The sequence below is a fragment of the Desmodus rotundus genome, chromosome 9 (assembly GCF_022682495.2).
Source record: "Desmodus rotundus isolate HL8 chromosome 9, HLdesRot8A.1, whole genome shotgun sequence".
In the NCBI taxonomy this organism is placed as follows: domain Eukaryota; kingdom Metazoa; phylum Chordata; class Mammalia; order Chiroptera; family Phyllostomidae; genus Desmodus; species Desmodus rotundus.
Genome location: NC_071395.1, coordinates 52,075,704 through 52,097,332, shown reverse-complemented (window position 1 = coordinate 52,097,332; position 21,629 = coordinate 52,075,704). Strand labels below are relative to the sequence as shown.

General features: G+C 55.6%; 1 protein-coding gene across 3 annotated transcripts in view; it reads left to right on the top strand.

Moving 5' to 3' along the window:
• PEBP4 (phosphatidylethanolamine binding protein 4) overlaps positions 1-20,060 on the top strand; it is a 242,414-nt gene extending 222,354 nt beyond the window's left edge. For all 3 annotated transcript variants that reach the window (XM_045195738.3, XM_045195736.3, XM_045195737.3), the window contains exons 5-7: positions 7,028-7,073; positions 9,320-9,433; positions 19,795-20,060. In XM_045195738.3, the coding sequence (XP_045051673.1) occupies positions 7,028-7,073; positions 9,320-9,433; positions 19,795-20,003 (369 nt within the window). In that variant the 3' untranslated portion in view covers positions 20,004-20,060. The remainder of the gene's footprint in view (positions 1-7,027; positions 7,074-9,319; positions 9,434-19,794) is intronic.
• The last annotated feature ends 1,569 nt before the right edge of the window (positions 20,061-21,629 follow it).

The window sequence follows — 21,629 nt, the reverse complement described above, 5'->3', positions numbered from 1 at the left end:
CAAACCAATCTCTGAGCTTCAGACGCTGAAAGTAACTGGGGCATGTCTCCTCAAGCAGGAGGTCGGACGGGAGTCCAGCCAGCGCGCGCTCCAGCGGGGGCAGGGGCTCAAAGCTGGCTCCGTGTGATGAGAAACTTTGGGACCCGAGCACAAAGAACAGGGTCGTGCGTTCTCCAGGCGGTTAGTTATCTCTCTGTGGAGTGGCCCAGGGGATAGTTTTTCGCCCCATGTTTTAAATTTTTTTTTTCCACAATGAACACATAGTACTTTAATGACCTGGAAAAAAAGTTACTGTTTGTAAAAGGGAGGTTTTGGATTCAGGGATACCAGACTCACCCGCTCTGAGTGAGGCTATGGTGACAGGGTCCAGCTCCATCTGACTGCCGCATCCCACAGCCTGGCCCCACCCAGGCCGTTTCTTGACCAGTGATGCAGATCTGCCAGCCCTTTCCGATGGGGCCATCAGAAAACAGCAGTCTTGCCCAGGGTCTCTAGACCCAAAGTTTAGGTGGTTGATAGCTTTGAGTCCCAGCAAGCAGAAGCATTGCCTGCCATTCAAGCCTAACCCTGGCCCACATTTCCAACCTTAAGCTCCTCCCAGACCCAAGTGTCCATTTTATGCCTGTTTACACACTTATATATTGCTTGTATATGCAGTTTCCTCAAAGCCAGCTGCCCCGCCCCTCCCCTATCTTATCCACCGGAAACTGAAAAACTGCTTCACACCCTTCAAGGCCCAGGTAGTGTGTACAGCCTCCTTCCGACAGCTTTCCCTGACGACCACCCCCAAGCAGTTAAACTTCCTTCCTCTGAGCTCCTCTAGCATTTTCTGTAGACTTCAATTATTTAGGCCTAGGGTGGTTATTTCTTTGTCAACTTACCTGTCCCACCAGGTAAAATACCATAAAACGGGTCTCATTCACATTTCTATCTCCAACACAGGGCTTCTCGTTCACTGACTCACTTATCCGCCCTTCTCCCCAGCCCTTACTCCTCGGGGCCAAGTCTCTGCCAGGTACTGTCACATACACACAGGTGCACGACAGTGTGACTTACTTGGGAACCACATGCTCTTCCACATGGCCTGGAACAAAGGGCCTGAACAGCCTGTACTTTTTAAGCCACAGCCAACCTTGGCCTTGGGAAATCTTGCCTCTTAACCCAGTGCCATGGAGTGTGGAAAAGACCTGGGTGGAGGCCCTCCCATCAGGGTAACTACTTACTTCAGGAAGCGGATCATCCCCACTCAGCCACACCACACCCCACTCGCATGGTGGCATCTGGAAACCCAGGGAAGCCACTCCAGGAATCAAAACACACATTCCTATTGCCAATCCGTGACACGATAGCAGAATCCGCTGGCCATCGTTGGTGTATTCTAAAAACGATATTCACATGCAGTCTCCACTGCCCGTGACAATGCCAGGAGGGGCCTACCAGGCCTTGGATGTTAACACTTCCTGAGGGAAACTAGGGCATAACACAATGGACCACCCTCCACCCTGCAGTCTAGACACTCCGGGAAGGGCCCACGGACCCCGTTCTGCCCACCGCAGTGGCTGGCGCTTCTTTCCCCAGCCCCGGGCCCAAACGCAGAGGCCGCAGGATGACCAGAGCACAGCCTGTCCCTTGCAGTGGGCCCTCGTGTCTAGGCTGGGTCCTCTCCAGGCAGGCGCCAGGGCTCAGGGAGCCCAGGAGCTGGCAGTGCCTTCCCCTCACTTAGCCCTTGCTAATGGCAAAACACAGACTGCTGGGTGGCACTTCCCAATCCTGTGCCTTTGCCTGGCTCCTTTGCCATTTGGCAGCTTGCAGGCCGCTCTGCAAAGCAGCCAGAAGCATTCTCCAACACACCGGTGTCACGGGGCCCAGAGTTCTTTGCTGTTTCCCTGTGGTTTCATTCCGCCACCCCTCCCCTCAAGGGCTCTGTTTTGCTCGTTTCTCCCTCCACTCTCCCTTGTCTCCATGAATCTTTCTGTGACTCACCTTTCAAGTTCAGGACCCTTCTAATGTTCCCCCACCAAGAGATCAAAAAGTGGCACTGCCCACTCTGCCTGAGGCTTGTGGCCAGGCAGCAGCGATTGAGTCCTCCCGTCCAGACAGGAAGAGGAGGTGGGTAAAGAGATTAAGTCATCTCGCTCAAACTTGGGGAAATGTGCAGGTGATCCTCTGCTCCGGGGGTCAGCAAGCCCAAGTACCTGGGGCCTTCACAAACACCCCGGTGGGTGGCCAGCTGCCTGCCAGTAATTGAAGTGGAATGAGGAAACTGGGCTGGCTCGCCTGCTGGGCCCTGCGCTGGGCCAGGCAGGCCCCTTCCCCACCCACCAGACCTCCAGAAGCCTGGCCAGCATGTCCCAAAGGGCCCTTACCTGAAACAGTCCCCCTGCGTGGGGAGGCGAGGGGTGTCTGTGGACTCTCAGTTCTCAGAAAATATAGCTGTCTGGCTATCTCTGTGAGGACAAGAAACAAGCACAGATATGTTTGTAGTTGTGTAAGGGCTTGAGAGATCGGGACCAGTTCTGTCAGGGAGCTCTGGGGACTGGAGGACAGAGGCCCGTGTGGAGACGGCGGCAGTGTGGTCCTGTCTGAGGAGACCGGGACAGAGGGCCAGGAGTACAGACTCCCCACCCTGGCACTGAGGCTAACTACCTGGGGCACCGCAGACAAAGGCCGCGCTCCTCTCTCTCTTCATCTCATGAATGTCTGGCGGGCCCTTTCCCAGAGGCAGAGCCCGAGACCGGGATTCTAGTGCAAGTAGTACCAGTAAGGGAGTGGATAAGACAGGGAAATGAAGACGCCCAATCAAAGTTCATGAACAATCAAGTTCCACTCTGGGTACCCAGACCAGTGTGAAATATACTGCTTGGTCATCGCCCCCCAGAAGGCAAGGGGCTGAAGTATTTATTCATGCACCAGTTCCCACCAGCCATTGGCTCAGAGCTGTTGCCAGGGCCTGTTACTACCACAGCATATCTGCCCCACTGCGCAGGTGGTGCAGAGGGCTCTGGAGGCCAGGGGCGGCTGTTTGGAAGTGGAGCCGTAGGCACTGACACTGCCAGGGTCAGGGGATGGGTCAGCAGGCCGGGGGTGCCTACCACCCCAATCACGTGCAGGGCATCTTACAGGCTACACACATGGGCAGGATGTAGCCCCCGCCCTTGGGGGCCTTCTCTGGTTGTCTCAGATGGGGAGACAGATCTCTGCCCTTCCCCTGTGGTGAGATCCATTGGTCAGGCAGTGCCCTGAGGGAATAAACACTAAAAGCTCGTTACCTAGGTCAGGTCACAGTGGCGGGGCAGGTGCCCAGCTTCCCGCACTGTGCTTTCTACTTGACCTGAGACACATCAGTCAGAACTTGTCTGATAAGACCGTCTGCATCACCTTGGTCCAAGAACGAAGCTGCTGTGATCTCAGTTGAGCCCCAACTCTTTCTAAGCATCTTGAAGGCCAGTTCTAAACCAGCTGCACAGAGAAGCAGCGTTCCGGGGTCGGAGAGCTGGGGTGGAAACCTCAGGGCCTGTGAACCCAGAAATTTCTCCAAAGGGTCCATAGGGTTGAGCTCCTTCTCTGCAACTGGAGTAATTTGTGCCAATTCCTATGCCAAGCAGTCACGCCTGTGCCCCCTATACACATGCACACATACACACATGAACTAAGGACCAACTTCTAAGAAAAATAAGAGACTATTCTTATAAATCATGAGCATTTGAGGGTCCTAGTGAGCGGTTTTCTACCTCCTCTCCCCAACCCTCCCCTTACTAGTAGGGTGAGGAGTATCAGGCCCCCCGTTTCCAGAGGATGCTGACAAGGAAAAGAGCTACCTTCTCGAGGCCGTCCAGTCCCTGGCACTTAGGAGGCCCCAGGACAACTCCCAGGCCCAAACCCCCAGAATGTGCCTGTCCCGAAACCTGCAAAACCATCCTGGGCTCCTCAGCGGTCTGGAGGATCCCTCAGAAAGCCGACCCTTTCTACACTGTTTGTACTTTTTGTTATTATTTCCTTGTTGGTGGTGTTTTATTACCTTAGCATTTAGACAAGTTCCTTTTGAAAATGTCAACCTGTTTTGGCTGCAGTAAGGGAAAGGAGGATTTGTCTGTGCTCCAGCCTCTTCTTAAAGAGGAGCTGCATACCTGGGGGCCAGGGTACGGGCCAGGTGCGGTAGCAAGGTGTGGGAACTCTCAGCAGCCCCTCCCCTCCGGTGGACCCTCCTTCTGAAGCTCCTCTCTGCTCTGATTTAACAGGTTTGGGGTCTGTCCCTCAAATGTGGGGCTCATCTTCTACCCTCCAGGCACCTCACTCAGCCCAGTCTGCCTGGGAAGTGCTCAGAAGGATGGACTTCTCCCTCTCCCCTCAGGGAACATCCCTGAGTTTCCTCCACCCCCAGAGATGTCCGGCTTTCTAAGGTGATTGCAGGCTAAGTGCGATCCTGCGATCCACAAGGATGCTTTAGGAGAGCTCATGTTTGGGGGGTGGGGGGTGGCGACCATTTCCACCATAGCCCCAGCCCTCCTGGTAACATCTAGGTATTTTAAAGCTCATGGTTTTTAAATGCCTCCTAGAGAAGCAATGGGATTGTCACGATGTCATAGAATAAGCACAAAAAAAGATGCAAACTGAAAAAACACACAACAAAAAAACAGCACAAGACAGAGCTGTAGGTCAAAAGGCATGAGACCATGAGCTAGTGGGTCTCAAAGGTCAAAGGGTCTAAGGCTCCTTCCTCCTTAGAACATTCTGGGATATTCCCACTTGCTCTTGCGGCTCTGGATGAGTAGTTTGACCTCTTTGGGGTTCAACTTTCTCTCCCTTTGAATTTGATCTCCTAAGCCTCCTCCCAGGCATTGATTCTATGGCAGAAATTTTAGCTCCCCACCCCCAACCCCCAGGATGGACCAGTAAGGGAAGGGCACTTAGCTGATGCTCACCCCAAGAGTCAATAGCAGCCATGCTGACCACACACACCACCCTTCATCAGAGCCTTCCTTCCCTGCTCTCCCTCCCAGTAAGGACCAGTGCCTGTCCATATGGCAAGCTCCAGAGCCGGAAGCTTCTGAAAGCCACTGAAGCTCTCTGCTCAGGGCCCTCAGCAGCTGCCTCGGCTGAGCCCAGGGGCAGCGACCCAGGGACAGCAGCAGGAAGGGCCCTGGGTTTGGACCCATCTTGCCAAGCTGGCCCCAGCTGATGAGAAAAGACTCCCCAGAGGGAAAGGGTGGGGAGGAGAGCCTTCCCACCCTGATCAAGGCTGCAGGCCAGACTTTCCACAGCGCTCCGCACACACACTAACCCCCTGACCTTGTGGGCCCAGCTCCCACTCCCACTCCTCCCACACCACACAGAGGAGAGAGGCCTGTTTATCACTCTGGGTGGAACCCAAGCCTTCGGGGAATTGAAAAGAAACAGCCAGCTTAGGTTGCTATTGTTGAGTTTAAACAAACCGTTGGCTGGACTGACTTGGAAAGGAATGAAGGGGAAGCAGGGAGCTCAGAGCAGGGCTGGGCCAGGCTGGGCTGGGCTTCCCTGGGCTCAACCACCTTCTCTCCATCTTGCTAGGGTGGCCAGAGAGCTATTTTGGGAGACTGGCTGCTAGGCATCGGGCCCTTAGCTCCTCTCCCAGGAAAGATGAGTCTCCAGGAGCCTCTGTTCCCCAGCCCTTCCCCCGACCTTGGTGCCCACAGCATCTCAGCCCCTGGCCACCCCTGGGCTTCATGCCAGCCCTGCGTAAGGCAAGGCCCAACACTGGGGGAGCCAGGGGACTGAGCTGAGAAAGGGCCAGAGCGAGGCCAGGGTGTGTTCTACTGTGTCTGAGGGCCTGAACTCAAAGGCTGCCTGGACGCTCCCGAGCAGACAAGACCAGGGTGAGGGAGGTGGAAGGATATCCAAAGAGAGAGACCTCACCTGCCTGGGGTGAAGAAAGCAAAGTGGGAAGGGCAGAGGTGGATGGGTCCATCCAGAACAAAGGAGGCCCACAGGGAGAACAGCCTGCAGTCAAGTTGTCACCTAAAGGGGGGAGATTGGGGTTTCTAGAACAGGGCGGTAGGGCTTTAGTTTTCTGAAAAGTAAACTGCTCTAGGGGTTGGGTCACCAGGCTGACCCTGGTGTATTCCACAGAAAACTGAGGGGAAATCTCACACTCCCCCTCAACACCCCCTACCACTCAGCCCCACCCCTCTAAGGCCACCCTGAGCACCCCACCCCCACCCCAAGAACCTCTGTGGGGGAAGGAGCAAGGGCCTGATGGAAAGGTGTCCAGAGCACAGTTAGGTGTTGGCAGAATCAATGAGGAATGGCGCTAATCACCATCATTAAGACTATAAAACCCCACACCTAGGGGCCACAGGGTGCCCCGACATGGCCTGGGGCCCCAAGCTGTGGCACGGACCCAGGAGCTCGGCTCCAGTCCCTTTCATCTGAGCATCTCCCAGTCGTGCACAAACATTAATTAGCACCCGCCCCCAGAATCATCTCATTATCCCACAGACATTGAGCAGAGGGGTGGAGAGGGGGAAGGAAAAGAAGGAGGGAAACTGAGGCTGTCCCAGCAGCCACAGAATCTTCCTGGAGAGTAAGGGCTAAGTCTGGTGGAAGCCAGGGAAGAAGCTGCCTCAGAACACAGCCTTCTCCTTCCGTCCCAGCCCTTCTGGTTGTTCAGGCCGTCATTGGCCTCCTGTTTTGAAGGCCTGAAGGATAGTCTCGCTTAGCAAGCCTGAGGACTGCCCACCCTGCCTCAAATCTGACCAGACCCTACAGGCTGAGAGTGCGTCCTGTGTCTAGTCTGGGGACGCAAATGGCAAGAGTGGGGCAGCCAACCCATCGGGAAGTGTCCTCTCAGGCCCCTCCGGAGGTCAGGGGTCCAGCCCTTACTGCCAATCCACTCTCGGTTATGTCTGTGTCTGTCCTCTCTCCCTGGATCCCCTGAGACATCACTCTGTACCTCGCAGCCCATCCCCGCAATGTCTCCCCAAAGCAGCCAAGCGTCTTCCACCCACTCCGTCCAGGGGTAACCCATGCCCACTCCTGTCTCTTGTTTCAGGGCACTGACATGAAGACAGGGAGGATACAGGGCCAGGAGTTATCACGTGAGTAGGACCCTGCGAGGCCCCTTCCCCCAGCCAGGGCAAAGACGATGCTTGCCAGACAGCGATGCCGCTTCATGTTGAGACTTCACAGTGCACAACGCACCGATCCAAGAGTTTATGTGTATGCTCTGATTTCATCTTCACCATTTCCTTTTAAAGTTGCTGTCATCAACATCCCATCTCACAGAGAATGAAAGTGAGGTGCAGACCCACCGGCCCTGTGTCACACAGCTAGTGTGATGGTGCAGCATTAGTGCAGGGCTCTCCTGAAGCGAGGGACAGGGTCACTCCTCCTGCTGCCAGCCTCTCTGGTTTCCTGCCCTGAGTCCCACAGAGTAGCTGCATAGACCTCGTTCTTCTCTGATGCCTCCCCTCCTCACCCCATCCTCACCACCAGCTCCCCGTCTCCTCAGATCCCAGCTGTGGGAGCAGGCCCTCCACCAACTCACAGGGAGTGCTCTGGGGGCAGGCTGGCCTCCAGCTAAGGGCTGAGCAAAACGACCAATGGAGCTTCATGGTTCCGTAAATCAACATGGCTCAGGCACCAACAGGGCCTAGATTCAAACCACAGCTCCACCACTTAGTGTTGGCCTGACTCAACTTCCCAGAGCCTGAGTCTCCTCACCGAGAAAATAGCAACACCCACCCTAGCCTACCAAGCTGTGGGGAGGGTTAAAGAGATGTCATGAGGGAAGCACTTGGCCAGGACCTGGCCCCGAGAACTGGCCCTAGCTGTGTGTCCCCTCTTTTCCTCCTCATCCTCTCCTCTCACTTCGGAGGGAGATTCTTCCAGGAAGCTTCCTAGTGAAAGGGATTCAATCTGCATCTCCCTAAGGACAATTCCCAGCTTCATAAAACAAATGGGTTACAACTCCAGCCTTATCCCCACGAATCACTGTCCCCAGTCTCTGGCAGCTGGGATACGGCCGCCCACACACCCTCCTGCCTCGCCCAAAGCTGGCCCAGCCACACACCACTCGTGCAGAGACATGGTGGCACCCACCTGTGCTCAGAAGTCCCTTTCAGCGCTGTCCATGTTTCTGAGAAAACACTGACTTACCCACACTGACAGAGACCCCCCAAAACAGCCTCAGCACACGTGCACCTGCCCCAGTGTCGACCCCAAGTCACACAAACCCACACGGCTCCTGGAATGCCCTGTACTGTTCTCACTCTGAACACACACACACACACACGTCTGATGCAATCCAAAAATTCAGGGAGAGATGAATAGTCAGGAAATCCCCTGGCTGCGGGCAAGCTGGAGGCCCCGGGGCCGGAAGGGCAACGTGAGGAACACTCCACCAGCTTCAAGCAGCAAGTGGCTCTTGTCTAATGATCGGGGGAGGGAGGTGGCCATAAAGTACCAATATTCCCTCCCACCAGCCTCAGCCTCCTCATTGCAAACACCCCATCCCCACCCGCCCTCAGAAGATTCTTGGCTCCTTGGAGAGGGAGACGAAGAGAGCCAGGGGAGGAGAAAGAGGCACAGCACTCTTGGAAGGAGGCCTGGCTGAAACAGCCCAGTCTGGCCTGCAAAGCCCCAGAGCCCTGCAGAGTCTTGGGGGAAGGATTGACATGTCCCTCCTCCATTTCGCCCCCAGAAAAGATCTGCCTCCTATGCAGAGAGTGAAAGGGAGAGACACAACCTCCTCCGGAAGAGCCTGAGCTGGTTCCCATCGCCCCAAGCACCCAGGTCTTACAGCTTCCATGATCAAACCTTTGAACCGAGTCCTACCCACCCCCATAACCACTTCCAGATCCTCTGGATCCAGCCAAGAAATTGGCTTCTTTGGGGATTGAGTTCATAAGGAAATGATGAAAAAATAAATAAAAATCCACTGCCAAATGTACTCAGAGGAAGATGGGTTTTTCTCAAGACAGGAAACCCATCAGGATAGACTAAAGTTAAAAAAAAAAAAAAAAAAAAAAAAACGGATAACACCCACTGGCCCAGAAAGGCCCAGGTGCCCACCAGCACCTGAGACCTTCAAAGAGATCACAGCTCCTCCTCCCCTACCACCTTCAAAAATGTGCTTCTTAAAGGAAGCTACTGGAGAAGAGATGCTGCCAAAGACACACCCTAATGGTTTACAATGGGTAAGCCCCAATCTGGGGTGCCAGAGGGTCAGCTGGGACAGTGAACAGCACAAATAACTCTCTTTCCCTCCTGCCCAGAGCAGCCAAGAGCTCCTGGGGTCCTGTGGCATGTGGAGCCCACCCTCTCTTCTTTTTTCTGCCCATAGCCTACCAGCCTCCCACCCCACCACCACAAACTGGCCTCCATCGCTACCAGTTCTTCATCTATCTTCTGAGCACACAGAACATCTCTCTCCTTCCACAAGAAACCATAAGTCCAGGTACGTCCATGAGCCTTGAAGGCTAAGGTCAAAGGTGGTGTATCCTGGGGGGAAACTGAAAGGCATGTCCTAAAGAAAGGCTGGCATCAGATATGGTCTCTGGACAGAAGTTAGGCCCATAGACCAAAATGGCAGCTTTGTCTGGGTGGAGGGGTCTATAAGGGCGGGTCCCAAAAGGAGAAACTGAGCCAGGGAGAGAAGCTTCTCTCCTGCAGCCCCAAATGGCATGTGCAGGCAGCTGCCCCACAACACTTCTACAAGTAATTGTACCCTATAATTGAGTCCAACCTGGGCAGGAGGGCCCTGGAATGCCACCCTGCCAGTCTGTCTTCATTGGTCATTAATTGCTCTGTCTGGTGCCACCTCAGTGGTGGGGCAGATACTTGCCCAGCCATGGCCCTCCAGCTTTCTGAGCTGCCCTCCTGGCACTCTGGAGAGTACCCCCTCCCTCTGCTGCTTCCTAATGGCTCACCCAGCCTGCTTGGCCTCACTCCTCCTCCAGGGCAGGCGGGCAGGAAGAGCCTCAGGCAAGAAGAGCCACTGACACTCGGCCACTGTAATGCCGCAGGTGTCTCGCCTGGCCCTGTGTGAGCCACAGCCCCTCTCTGGGCCTCAGTTTCCTCTTCAGGAAAATGGGAAGTAGGACAATTCATGCACATTCTACCACCACCCCCACTTGAGGGAAGGGGAGATGATGGGGAACACACAAAACACCAACTTGAGAGAACAAAATGCACATCTCCCAGGCTGGCAGGGGGGCGAGTGGGTGGGCGGTGTCATCAGCCACTTCCTCTCACCCAGTGACCCAGCCCAACCTCTCCTCACTGGGAAGCCACGAAGCCATTGTTAGCAGCCTGCCTGTCGCCCGAGGCCCCAGAGGAGAGGAGTGCGGGGCCCAGAAAGGCCCTCGTTGAGCTGCGAAGCCTTTGGGCGTGCTGGGCAGAGGCCACCAATCACAGAAGGCTCCAGCCGCCCTGGAAGTGGACCCAGGGCAACCTTTCCTCTGGTGAACCTTCCCCAGCACCCTCAGCACCTTGCCAATCTGTGAATCTGCTTCAGGAGATTTGCCAAAGACATTTTGAAGTTTGGATACAAAGAAAGAAGGGGAAGAAACGCATCTCGCCCAGGCCAAAACAAATTTCTCCATGTGTCTGGATCCACATCTCACTTAAGATGTCCTGAAGCCCCTTCCACCTGGTTTCTGCGACTGGGAATTAGCACCTGAGCCCACCCCACGCCCCACATGTGGGAGGCTCATGAAGTAAAGCATTACCTCTGAGTCCCACGTTAGACCTCAGAGTCCCAGTGCTGTGCCCTGCGCAGGACACAGCTCAGACAGTCCCCTGAAGCAGCCCCTCACCGGATCAAGTGCTTTCTGAGGACAGGATGGAGGGGAAGGGAGAGCATCTGGCAATGCCAGGGGTAACAGTGAAGAAGAGGGCAAAAGAGGAAGGGTGTGTGCCAAAGACACGGCCAACCCAGCCATGCTGGGCCGAGGTCTGATTGCAGCCCAACCCCAGAGAGCACGGCCGCCTGTGTGCCTGTCCTATGAAAGGAAGCAGGCATGGATGCTGGAGACCTATCAGGCCTGAAACCTATCATTAGTCCTTTGGATCTTTGCCAAAACCAGGGTTTCTTGTGTACCCCACTGCCACCCACCTTTTATCTACGAGAACACTCAGCAACTGGACTTGCATCTGGGCAGAGTCCCTTTGGCTTCTGTGCTGTTTCATTTGCCACCAGAAATGGAGGTGGGAAAACTATCCTCCCAAAATAAAGCTGCGGCCAGGGCACTGGTCCCACTGTATGGGTGCCTTCCACGGGCACCGTGCTGTGCTAGAGGCTGTGGAGAGGCCAGGGTGGCGCTGGGAGTATTCCCTGCCCTCCAGGGGCTTACAATCGACTTTGGAAACACTAAAGTAACAATGCAGAGCAACTATCTAATAATTAAGCATTAATTGTGTGTTTCTGGTGGTTGGGACAACTGGAGAATGTGTAGACAGAGGGATAGTCTTGTCCCTTCCAAGGATCTCCTTCCCTCCAGGACACCTGCCCTTGCCAGCCAGGAAAGGTGCAAAGGTATCTTACCTCAGGGAGAGGAAATCTGGATTCCAGTCTCTAGCTACTGATTTGGCTTTGGAGAAAACCACCTAACCGCTCTGAGCCTCAGGTTCCTCACCTAGACAATGAGGGGTGGATCTAGAAGAGCTGCAAAATCTGTGTGGCCCTGCGGCTCGGAGGAGCAGGTGGGGCCTGAGCTGGGCCCTGGTAAAGGAGGAGGTTTGAATCCTTGAGTGAAGGAGAGAGGGGAGGGAGCTCTGGGCTGGGAAACCTGCAGGTGCTAAGATGTACAAAGGAAAAAAGAAGTGAGAAGGGGCACGGCTTGCAAGGAGGCAGGGATGGCGCGACAAAAGGAGAAATCAGAGGCAGGCTGTGGAGGCTCTGGCAGAGGTTCAACTATGGTGGGTACCATGGACAGCCACTAGATAGTGCCCACGGGAGAAGAAACACACCAACCACTCCTCAGAGCTGACTAATCTGGAATGGTGGGCAGCACTGACCAGAAGGCATGGGGGTGCCTGGCACAGATACGTGCAGGGCTGATTGCAAAAGCACAAGCGGCCCTTGCACAACGTGGGAGCTCTGAAAGGCCTGATGCTCTCTGAAGCACCTGCACAGAGCTTAGGGGCCTCGTGGGGCCCCGGGCTAGACCAGCCCTGGGGAGGCCAGGACATGAAGCCCTGACAAAGGGCACAGGCCTGGGGGGTTGGCTTGGTCGAGTTTTCTTTCCGTGGGAAGGTATCTGTGGAAGGAGCCACGTGTCCTGGGGTACGAGTGGCGTAACCGGGCAGTGTCGCTGGATGAGCAGGCAGGAACACCTTCCAGAGACCAGAGGGGAAAGGCCAATATGCAGGGGTCAGGTGGAGGGGATCCATGGAAGACAGTTAACTTGACCCAGTCCTGTGGGGTGGCTTCCCCCCTGGGGCTTAAGTATGTATAATAACAGGTTTAGGATGAGAAGGGAGTGTGAGATTATTTTCGTTGAACTTGTATGACTCGGTGGGGGCGGGGCAGGGGGCATATTGCTCAGATCCAAGGACTGAAACCCTCTCCAGGGTTCCTCTTTGTTCTGTGACTCCAGGATGACATACATGGGGTCAGCAAATGGCAGATGTTGGCACCCACACTCCCGTGTGACCTGGAACAAGCCACCTCACATCCTAGGGCCTCAATTTCTACATCATCAAGATAAGGGGTTGGACTAGTTGGTCTGCCACAGAGTGACCCTGAACATATTTGCTCCCAGCTCACCAAGCTCTCCCCATGTCCAAGTCTGGCCAGACAGACGGAGGGAGCAGGCAATCAGGCTCCACTTGCCTGCCATCCCCACACAGTTCCCGGTGGAGGCCTTCAACCTGATCCTGGGCTGCTGGGACCACCACAAGGGTCCTAGAAGGGGACCCCTAACTCTCTTGCTTCTGGTTTATGACATCCTAGCTTCCCACCCCCTCCTGCTGCCTGTACACCACTCCCTCCTGTTCATGCCGTTTTCCCACCATACTTGGCCTGCTTCACAAATGCCCTCCATGTTCATCTGGACGATGCCTGGAGCCGTGAGCAGGAGGCGCCACTGCAGGAGCTGTGGGAACTGCAGGCATAGAAGTGAACCTCATGGGCCAAGTCCCTGCCCCCTGGCTGTGTCACCCAGAGAGGCTCACTGTGTAAGAGCAGGGGGATATTCACACAGCTCAAGCACAACCTCGTCCCAAAGAGAGGGGAACACTGGAGCGCGCAGAACGTGTATGGTGCTGTCTGAGGAGCGCTGGCCTAGGGTTCACTAAAGCGTGCCCCTGAGGCCACGGCTCACCTTCCCAGATCTGGTGCCAGCATTATCTTGGGCTGTCTCTTCTCAGCCGACCCTACCTGCCCTCTCCCACTCCTCTGAGAGGCACCCACATAACATTTTGTTGGCCTTTCTTAGTCAGCTGCTTTTTATCTCTCTTGTGTTACTCAGTCATTTTTCACTTGCATGGGCCCCATTTCCACCACAAGACTATAAATTCCTCAAGGGAAGAGCTCACCTCTGTCTCTCGTTTCCTTTCTACCACCTGTCTCGGTGCTCAGCCCACAGTGGACTTTCAGTCAATGAGTGTGTTTGTGAATGGGCTGCACCCACACATGCACATTCACAAGCCTTGAGCACACAGATCTGCCCATTCTCACACCCCCACGTTCACTAACACGCCTCGCCGCCGTCAACTTCCTTTAACACCCGAAAAGACAGCCACCTCTGTGAGCACCATGCCCACAAAGGGCGATTTCAGCATCCACACCCTCCCTGTCCCCATGCCGGATGGGAAGGGCCACTTACATGCCCAGCCTCTCCACCAGCCTCCCCTGCGCCTTCCTGGCCTTCCCTCACCCCACCTCCTGGCAGTGTGGGGTCAGTAGGACAGTGGCCATCATCCCCCTGGGTAAGTGAGGACGCAAAGCCCAGAACAGTGAGTGGCTTGGTTGATCAGGGTCCTCAGTTAATAGCAAATTAGTTTTCTTCTGCCTTTTGGAGCAAAGCTCTTCGTACCTGTCACCAGCCCACCCACATGCCCTCTCCTCCCACCCAGACCACCAGACTTCTGGGCCCAGTCGTGGGGACAGAGAGGGAGCAAGTCTATCCCGCTGCCCTCGGCATCCTTGACCAGCAGCAGCGGCCACCCGTGGCAGTGCACCCACATGCCCCCTTCCCATGGCTGAGCACTATGTGGAGCTGTGGTCTGCCCCTTGCCACGCCTCAGCCACCTCGCCCAGAGGTGTCACGAGCTGGCCTCATGCTCCTCTAGTAGGGAAATCCCCTCTCTGTCCCTCAAGATGACATGCCACGGCTTGTTCCAGAAGCCTCTACAAGGCCATGAGCCCAGGACGATGCAGCCACACCAGGGGAACTAACGGGCCATGCCAGACTCTGGTCACCGCTTCACAGGGCAGCCTCAGGGGCCTGCAGAAAGACTGTTCCTGGCAAAGCAGGATGCAAGTGGCAGAGAAGGGTCTGTCTGGGATTCTGGACAAGGCAGCCATAACCTGCTCTCCATCACCTCTGTGAATTGAATTGAGCAGCTCCCGGGGAGCCACCCACCCACAGAGGTCAGAGAAGAGGGGCAAGCAGACACTTGCCTTCCAGTGGGGTTTGTCTGGCTTGTGGCACTGAAGGCCTGTGGGGCACCACAGGTGATTCAGACAAGGGATGCTATGTGGAAATGTCTGAAAATACAGACCAATGGCATGAAGATAGCAGAGCTCTGAGCGGAGTCAACAGGCACAGGCCTTGGTGTGGAGGAACAGATGCTGGGAGGAGATGTACCAGGCCCGGTGGCAGTGAGGGCCAAGCAGACAGTGTAGGCAAAGATGGAGGGAGGGGAGCCCTGCCTGGAGACCAGCCCCCCCGCCCCACCCACCGCCCCCCACACACAGACAGGCGCAAACACATGCAGCCCACTGCAAAACAGCCCCTACTCCCTGCCATGACCTCCCACGGTGGTTCGCCTGGCCAGGCCCCAGAACCCCCCAGGGCCCAGCCCCTGAGTCACCTTGTGGGCTTGTGTCAGGCAGCCATCTCCTGCCTCCCGAGGGACCCACCCACCTGGCAAAGCTGGTAGGACTGGGGACCTGGCAGCAACTCAGATGGGGCCATCCTGAGCAACTCGAGGGGAGGCTCCCTGGCTGGACACCACCTGCTCCCTCACAGGCCCCGGCAGCCCTCTCTTCTAGCATCAGGCCCTCGTCAAGCCCAACGTCAACCATCCAGAGCAACACTGAGCACATCCTCGGGAAACCACAGATGTTCGCCAGCCAGCCTCCACCACCACCACCACACACTGGAGTGATAACTGGGAGCTGAACAGACAGCGTCCTGTCTCCACTCCTCTCGCTCCCCTCCCCACACCCACCCCAGCCACAGGACCGAGAGAGGGGTGATCCACCAACTGGGCCGCTAAGAGTGCTTGCACTCTCCGGGTCTCCTGGGTCCTCCTCTCCAGAGGAGCTGGTCCCCGCTCCCCACCTCAGAAGCTCTCCCGGCATCCCCAGCCTCTCACTCCCTCCAAAGTCAGAGTGGTCCCCTCTGCCCCAGCCTCTCAAGCTGACAGGATCAGCCACTCAGCAAATATGCTCCAGGAGTAATTGGATGCGATGGAACATGGGCTTTTCAGCTCTTGCATGGAAGTCTCTGGATGTCATTTAACAGCAAAAAAATAAAAGACTCGGGCTTCCCGCCCACCACTGCCAGGACATCATTAATCTCAGAAAAAAGGCATCAGCACTTCTATCACTATACCAGCCCCACGAAGAGCCAGACAAATTACTGTCCAGGCCCGGCACTCAGAGGGGCGGCTTTCAAGCTAGCATTCCATTCTTGTTCTGTCTTCAGGGCCACTGTCCCCTGACAAGAAGCAACGGTGCCTCTGCCTAGGGGGAGAAAAAGGGCAGGTCAGGGAAGAGGGTGGCCACCTTGGTTAGACACAGCTCAACAACCTGGGGTGACAGGGCAGCTGCGAGCCAGGCACCCCAGGTCCCAGAAGAGGACATGGTGGCTCGGAGGAGGTGGCCCCAAGCTCAGTCCCCCAGCCCCTATTCTAGAGCCCACCTGAATGAAGGCCTGCCTCCCAGTGAGGGCTTCCAGACCCCCACTGCTCAGGCCGAGAGGGAGATACTTTGGGGCCTATTAAAGACCAAATGACAGGTCAGGTGGGGCGTGTCCCTTGACTAGAGTAAGTAAGGACATGCAGGAAACACTTTTCCTATGCTGTTGGGAAGTCTTAAGAGTGGGCCTGCTGGAGAGATTCTGAGGGTGCTGCTGGGAGTGGGACTCATCGTGGGAGGTGAGGATATGTTGTGCTGCTGCCCAAGGCCACCCTTCGAAGGCCTAGCTTATTAGTCCAGTGTTAATTGTCTTATGAACTCATCAAGGGCCGGGGTGGGGCCTGGATGAGTCAGCTCCGCCCCCCCCCATGCTTAGCAGACCCCAGGACAAGGCTGTCAGTTCTGGGGGGCCCTGGACCCCAGGGTCTGAGATTCTCTTCAGCTTAGAGTTTCCACATTTGAGTGGAGGAGCTGTCTACCCTGTTCTCCCGAGTCCTACACGGGAGCGGCTGCCTGATGAGGTGTGGCATCACTTTCTCTGTCTTGTGGGTGCCTGGTTGACCCTAATGGGCTCAGTGGGGCTGTCTCAGGTGAACCACTCCCAACCAGGGGGGAGCCCAGCAGGTCTGGGGAGCTGGGGGTGGAGGTGGTGACTGTCCAGACCTGCCTTGGGGCTGTTCACAAACACCCCAGCCTTTGCAGTCCCCAGAACTCCAACTCAAATGAGCTTCCAAAAGCTTGGGAACCACTCTTCCAGTTGTTGAAGACAAAAGCCATTCACCCCCTCCATGCACCCCCCCCACCCCCCGCTATCCCCGGTGTCTGGTAGAGACCAGGCACACAGTGGTAGCTCAGGAACCCCTGGTGGCTTTAGATAAGGTTCTCTAAGTCTCCCCTTGGCCCACTTCTGTAACATCTCTAACATCTAACCTCTGATGGCTAACACCTTCCCTATCAGCACAAACCAGTAGGAGAGAGGACACCTGAGTCTGATTTTGCAGGATGGGAATGGTACCCCCTAGGTTTGTGTAGGGACCCACCTGCTCATCATATGTGGCAGCCCTGCCCTAAGGAGACCAGACCTCTATATCCAGTCACTGGGTGGCACAGGAGACAGGCATCAGACACCCCACTTCTTTCTCCCTCCAGTGGGAGGCCTTTGAAGTGCAGGCACCACCCTGCCTTGTCCCAGGAAGAACCCATCCTGGGTGGGCCCAGGGGCCAGGGGGAGGGGCCAGGGCTCAGATAGCAGCCCAGCACTCTCAGGGGGCCTGCATTGCCGTACAGCATGGGGCTTTCCTCCACACAGTGACCATGGAAGCCACAGCCTCCAAGCTCCCTGCATCTCCTCACACCCCCCCCCCCCGAGGGTCTGACTCACCCTCATTCCTTCTAGAACTCACAGGGTCAGTTCCTCTTGCTCTTTGTGGCAGGAAACGGGGGTGTAAGGAGTCACAGCCAAGCCAAGGGAGGAGGCAGCAGGAGGCTAGCGGCCAGTGGCACTGTCCCTGCTCTCCTGAGGGACAGAAGGACTGCTCTGAGGAGCAGCCCAAGAAGCCCAAGAACCACAGGGCTGCCGGAAACAGGACAGGGAAGGAGCTGTGAGGCCACCAAGGCCCTCCGAGCCCCATCAGAGACGTCATCTGAGCTGAGGGAGGGCACGCCACTGCTGAGGGAGCAAGGTCTCCCCCAGGGTGCAGGGGATTTCTTTCCGCCACTCGCCCTGATCTTGTGATGAGTTTCAATTCCTTCCTTGCCCCCCAGGTTCCTTCCTGCCCTACTAGGTGGGGAAGGCCCCCTTGTCCCCATGCCCGCCACACACCAGTTCACCCAGAGCTCCTCCCCTGGCGTGCACATGCATTCACACACACGTACATGCAAATGAGCATCCACACATACACACACATGTGCTCACACATGCACACGCTTTCCCAGGGCCATAAAACCACAATATTTTCCCAGCCAACCAGGCTCCCTGAGTGTTAAGGCCATGGCCAGGCCTCCTACCGGAAGCCTCCACAGCGTCAGGGCCGCACCTCTCAGCCCAGCAACAGCCTGTCTGACAGGAGAGGCTCTCTCCAGAGCCTGGCCTCTGTGGCCCCAAGAGGACTCCTGAACGTGCTGCTTTCCAGCCCGATATGAGCACACAGTCACTGAGCCCAATAGGAGGTGAAGGAACTGAAGAGGCCCTTTCCCCCATCACCACTAAGAAGCAACCTCACCAGAACTCCAGCTGTGCTCTGGGGATAAAAATAATTTCTCCTTGTGAGAATGAACTGGATGAATGTGCATGGAGTTCCCAGAACCATGCCTGGCACACAGAAAGCACTGTATCCGTGTTTTACTGCTATTATTATTTTTTGCATTATTATTATTATTTTGTTTCTTTGGATTAAAAATTGTCATCCCCTGGAGAATATCTTTGAAATGCAGACAGCCCCTGCAAAGAGGGGTTGTAAATGGAATGCAGAACCCTAGGGGTTGTGAGTGCAGAGAACCGCAGGAGGGTCTGCGGGCGACTCTGGGAGGGCCTTGAGGGTGCCAGCTGCTCACCCTGTGCTCTCTGTTCATCTCTGTTCTCTGTTGGTCCAGGCCGGACTGGCTACTGCCTAGCTCTGCTCTGGACAAGGTCTTCCCCAAGCAGTTCCTCCACCCAGGAAAAGTGGCTAGATATATATTTTTTTTAAGAGGAAAGAAAACAGGATACCCAGTTCAATTGGAATTTCAGATAAACAGGGAAGAATTCTTTACTGTAAGTATGCTCCATGCAATACGTGAAACATGCACTAACAAATTATTTGTTGTTGATCTGGAATTCTGACTGAACCGGGTGTCCTCTATTTTCTCTGGCAACCATCTGCCGAGGGTGCCTGAGGCCCCAAGGTTTGGGAAACAAGAGCGTGGGAATATGCCTCTGACCACTTCCCTCGGCCTCTCCCCAGTGCCCTGGGCTGTGCCCTCCCTGCTCTGCTAGGAGGCCTGTTCATACTTGCCCTGGAAGATGGCCCTTCTCCATGCCCCTGTGTTTTCTCCCCTTGAGGAGGGCCCTCTGACCTGGCCACTGACTGAGCTTCTCCAGGCCCCAGCCTGGAGAGGTCTTGCCCACACTCAGCTTCCCTCCAGGATCCAGGTGCCCAAGAGCAGGGAGAAGGGGCCCTGGCCATACCCCATTTTCCTTGACCACTACCACAGCCAGGGCTCCTTTCCCGGCTCCGAGGCGGTGGTTGGGGTTCTGGAGAAGAGGTCAGATGAATGGCTCAGATACATCTGCCACCTCAGCCCCAGCAGCTGGGGTGACCAAGTGTGAAGAGCAGAAGCATGAAAGCCTCAGTCATGGGGTCAAGAGAGCCTGCAGGAAAAGAGGGGTGGGTGGAGGAAGTGCGCAGACCACCTGACCAGGCATTTCCTTTCCGCGTGTGCATGAGGAGGCAAAACTATGCTAAATCAAGGGCACTAGGGTTGGAGACCAAAGGCTGCTCTTGACTCAATCCAGACTCCTAGTCCCTGTTGTCTTCTGGGGAACAGCCCCTTCTGCCCTTCACAGGTGCTCTGGAACACCCAGGGGAGTCCCTGCAGCTAGGAGCCAGAGGCACCCCCAGGTACTCAGCCCAATGGCCAAGGTCACCTGCTGTCTCCACTCCCCCAGAGCTGGCCTCCCTCTCACCCTGCCATCTCTGCAGACCATGGTTCTCTCTCACGGCCTCCCTGTGGTTTGTTTGTCCTTCTAGGTGCTTGGCAACTGGACCAATTTCTGACACGCTTCAACCTGAGCGAACCTGAAGCAGCCACCCAGTTCATGACCCAAAATCACATGGACCCACCACCTGTTCGGGCTCCCGGAGGAGGGAGCAGTGAGCCCAAATACAAACCCAAGCAGGCCTCAGGCCTCGCCTTGCCAGTGTGCATCCACATTGCCCACCACCTATGGTCTGGGTGAGAAACCACCTCTGGGTGTGGAACCCCTTCTCTCCCCAATTAAAAAAAAATCACCCAGGTCTCAGTGGTTGGATGTTTCGTTTCCTAGCCTGTCGTCCTTCAAACACCAAGGGGAGGAACTCCATCAATGTCCAGCATGGGGGCCTGTAAATATAAGTGCAGAGGGCTGTGTTGGGGGCAGGGGTCTAGATGGACAGGCAGGAGGTGGAGACCCCCAGCCCTGAACTGTCGCTGAGGCACACTGTGCAACCTTGAGCCAGTCACCCACCATCCTCAAAGTTCTGCTTCCTCAGATGTAAAATTGAGGTGGGAAGAAGTAGGGGTGGCTGTTTTATCACCATGGTCCTTTCCAGCTCCGACATTCAACACAATTCAACTATTGTGGGCACCTACTATGTGCCTGACCTTCTGCTAAGTACGGGGGATCCGTGTGTGCACAGGGCAGACACAACAGGAGGCTGGCTTCACGAACCCAGGGGGGGAGGGGAAGACTTGTCAGATGACCACAGCAAATTACAGCACAGGTGACAAGTGCTCTCAGGGTGCCAGCACTTGCTCTATGATGAGGGAGGGGACCAGGCAAGGCCTCTCAGAGGAAGTGATGTTTAACTACAGGGCTGAAAAGCTGGGTAGAGGTTAACTCCGAGTGGTCACGGGGTAGAGAGTGTGCCAGATAGAAGGAACACCTCCGAGATCCATGGCTACCAGGGCCAAGGGTGGCATCTTCCAGGAAACGAAAGACCAATAGTGTGGCTACCTGGACAGGTGGGCAAAGACTAGAACATGCCAGGCCTTGCATGCTCAAATTTTGGACTGTACCCTGAAAGCAATGGGAAATCATGCAATGATATGTGGACTGGAGGGAGAGAGGGCGTAACCTGATTTGTGCTTGTAGAAAGTTGTGAAGAACTCCTTGGTTTCTGCAGGGAAAGGAATTTTGGTGTCTACCTCCCTGGATGTCCTCTGAATGTCTCTTGGCTTTCCTTCCAAGGACCCCTTGGAGGCATCTCTTAACTACAGTCTCATTCACAGCCTAAAGTATCTCAGCTCCCCTCCCCCAACTCCAGTCTTGTCAGCGTCCCCAAACTCTGCTCAGTTTCCCTCCAAGAGTTAATGACCACCACCCCTCCTTGGCTAGAGCACAGCAATGCTGGTGACTGTGTGTGCAAAGTGCCTCGAAATCCCCAGGTGGGAGGGGCAGGCTGCAGCTGGGTACTGCATTATTACCATCTTAGAGCCAGGACCCACATTAGCTAGAAGGCAGAGGGGCCCTGGCCAACCCCTCAGCCCAGCTGAGCACACTGCTAGGTAATTGGAATATTTTCATGGTGGGCTCTGAAGAACACAATGAGCTGGGGGACTGCACCTGTGAACGGGGAGGGCATTGGACCATGCTTCCCCGGCATGGATAAATTCAGCTCCCGGAGCCTAGGTGAGGGACACCAAGTTCTCATTCTGGAGAAGGTCCTTTGGTGCCACCCTGGGCAATAGGAACTCCTACTCCCTTCTACCCCACCAGACAAGCTTGCCAGCAGAGCTAAAAGAAGAAACAAAAGGAAATGTCTATTTGCAGTGTCATGGAAAGCAGCCTCAGAAGGGACTTTGTGGGTGTCTGTGAACCTCACAC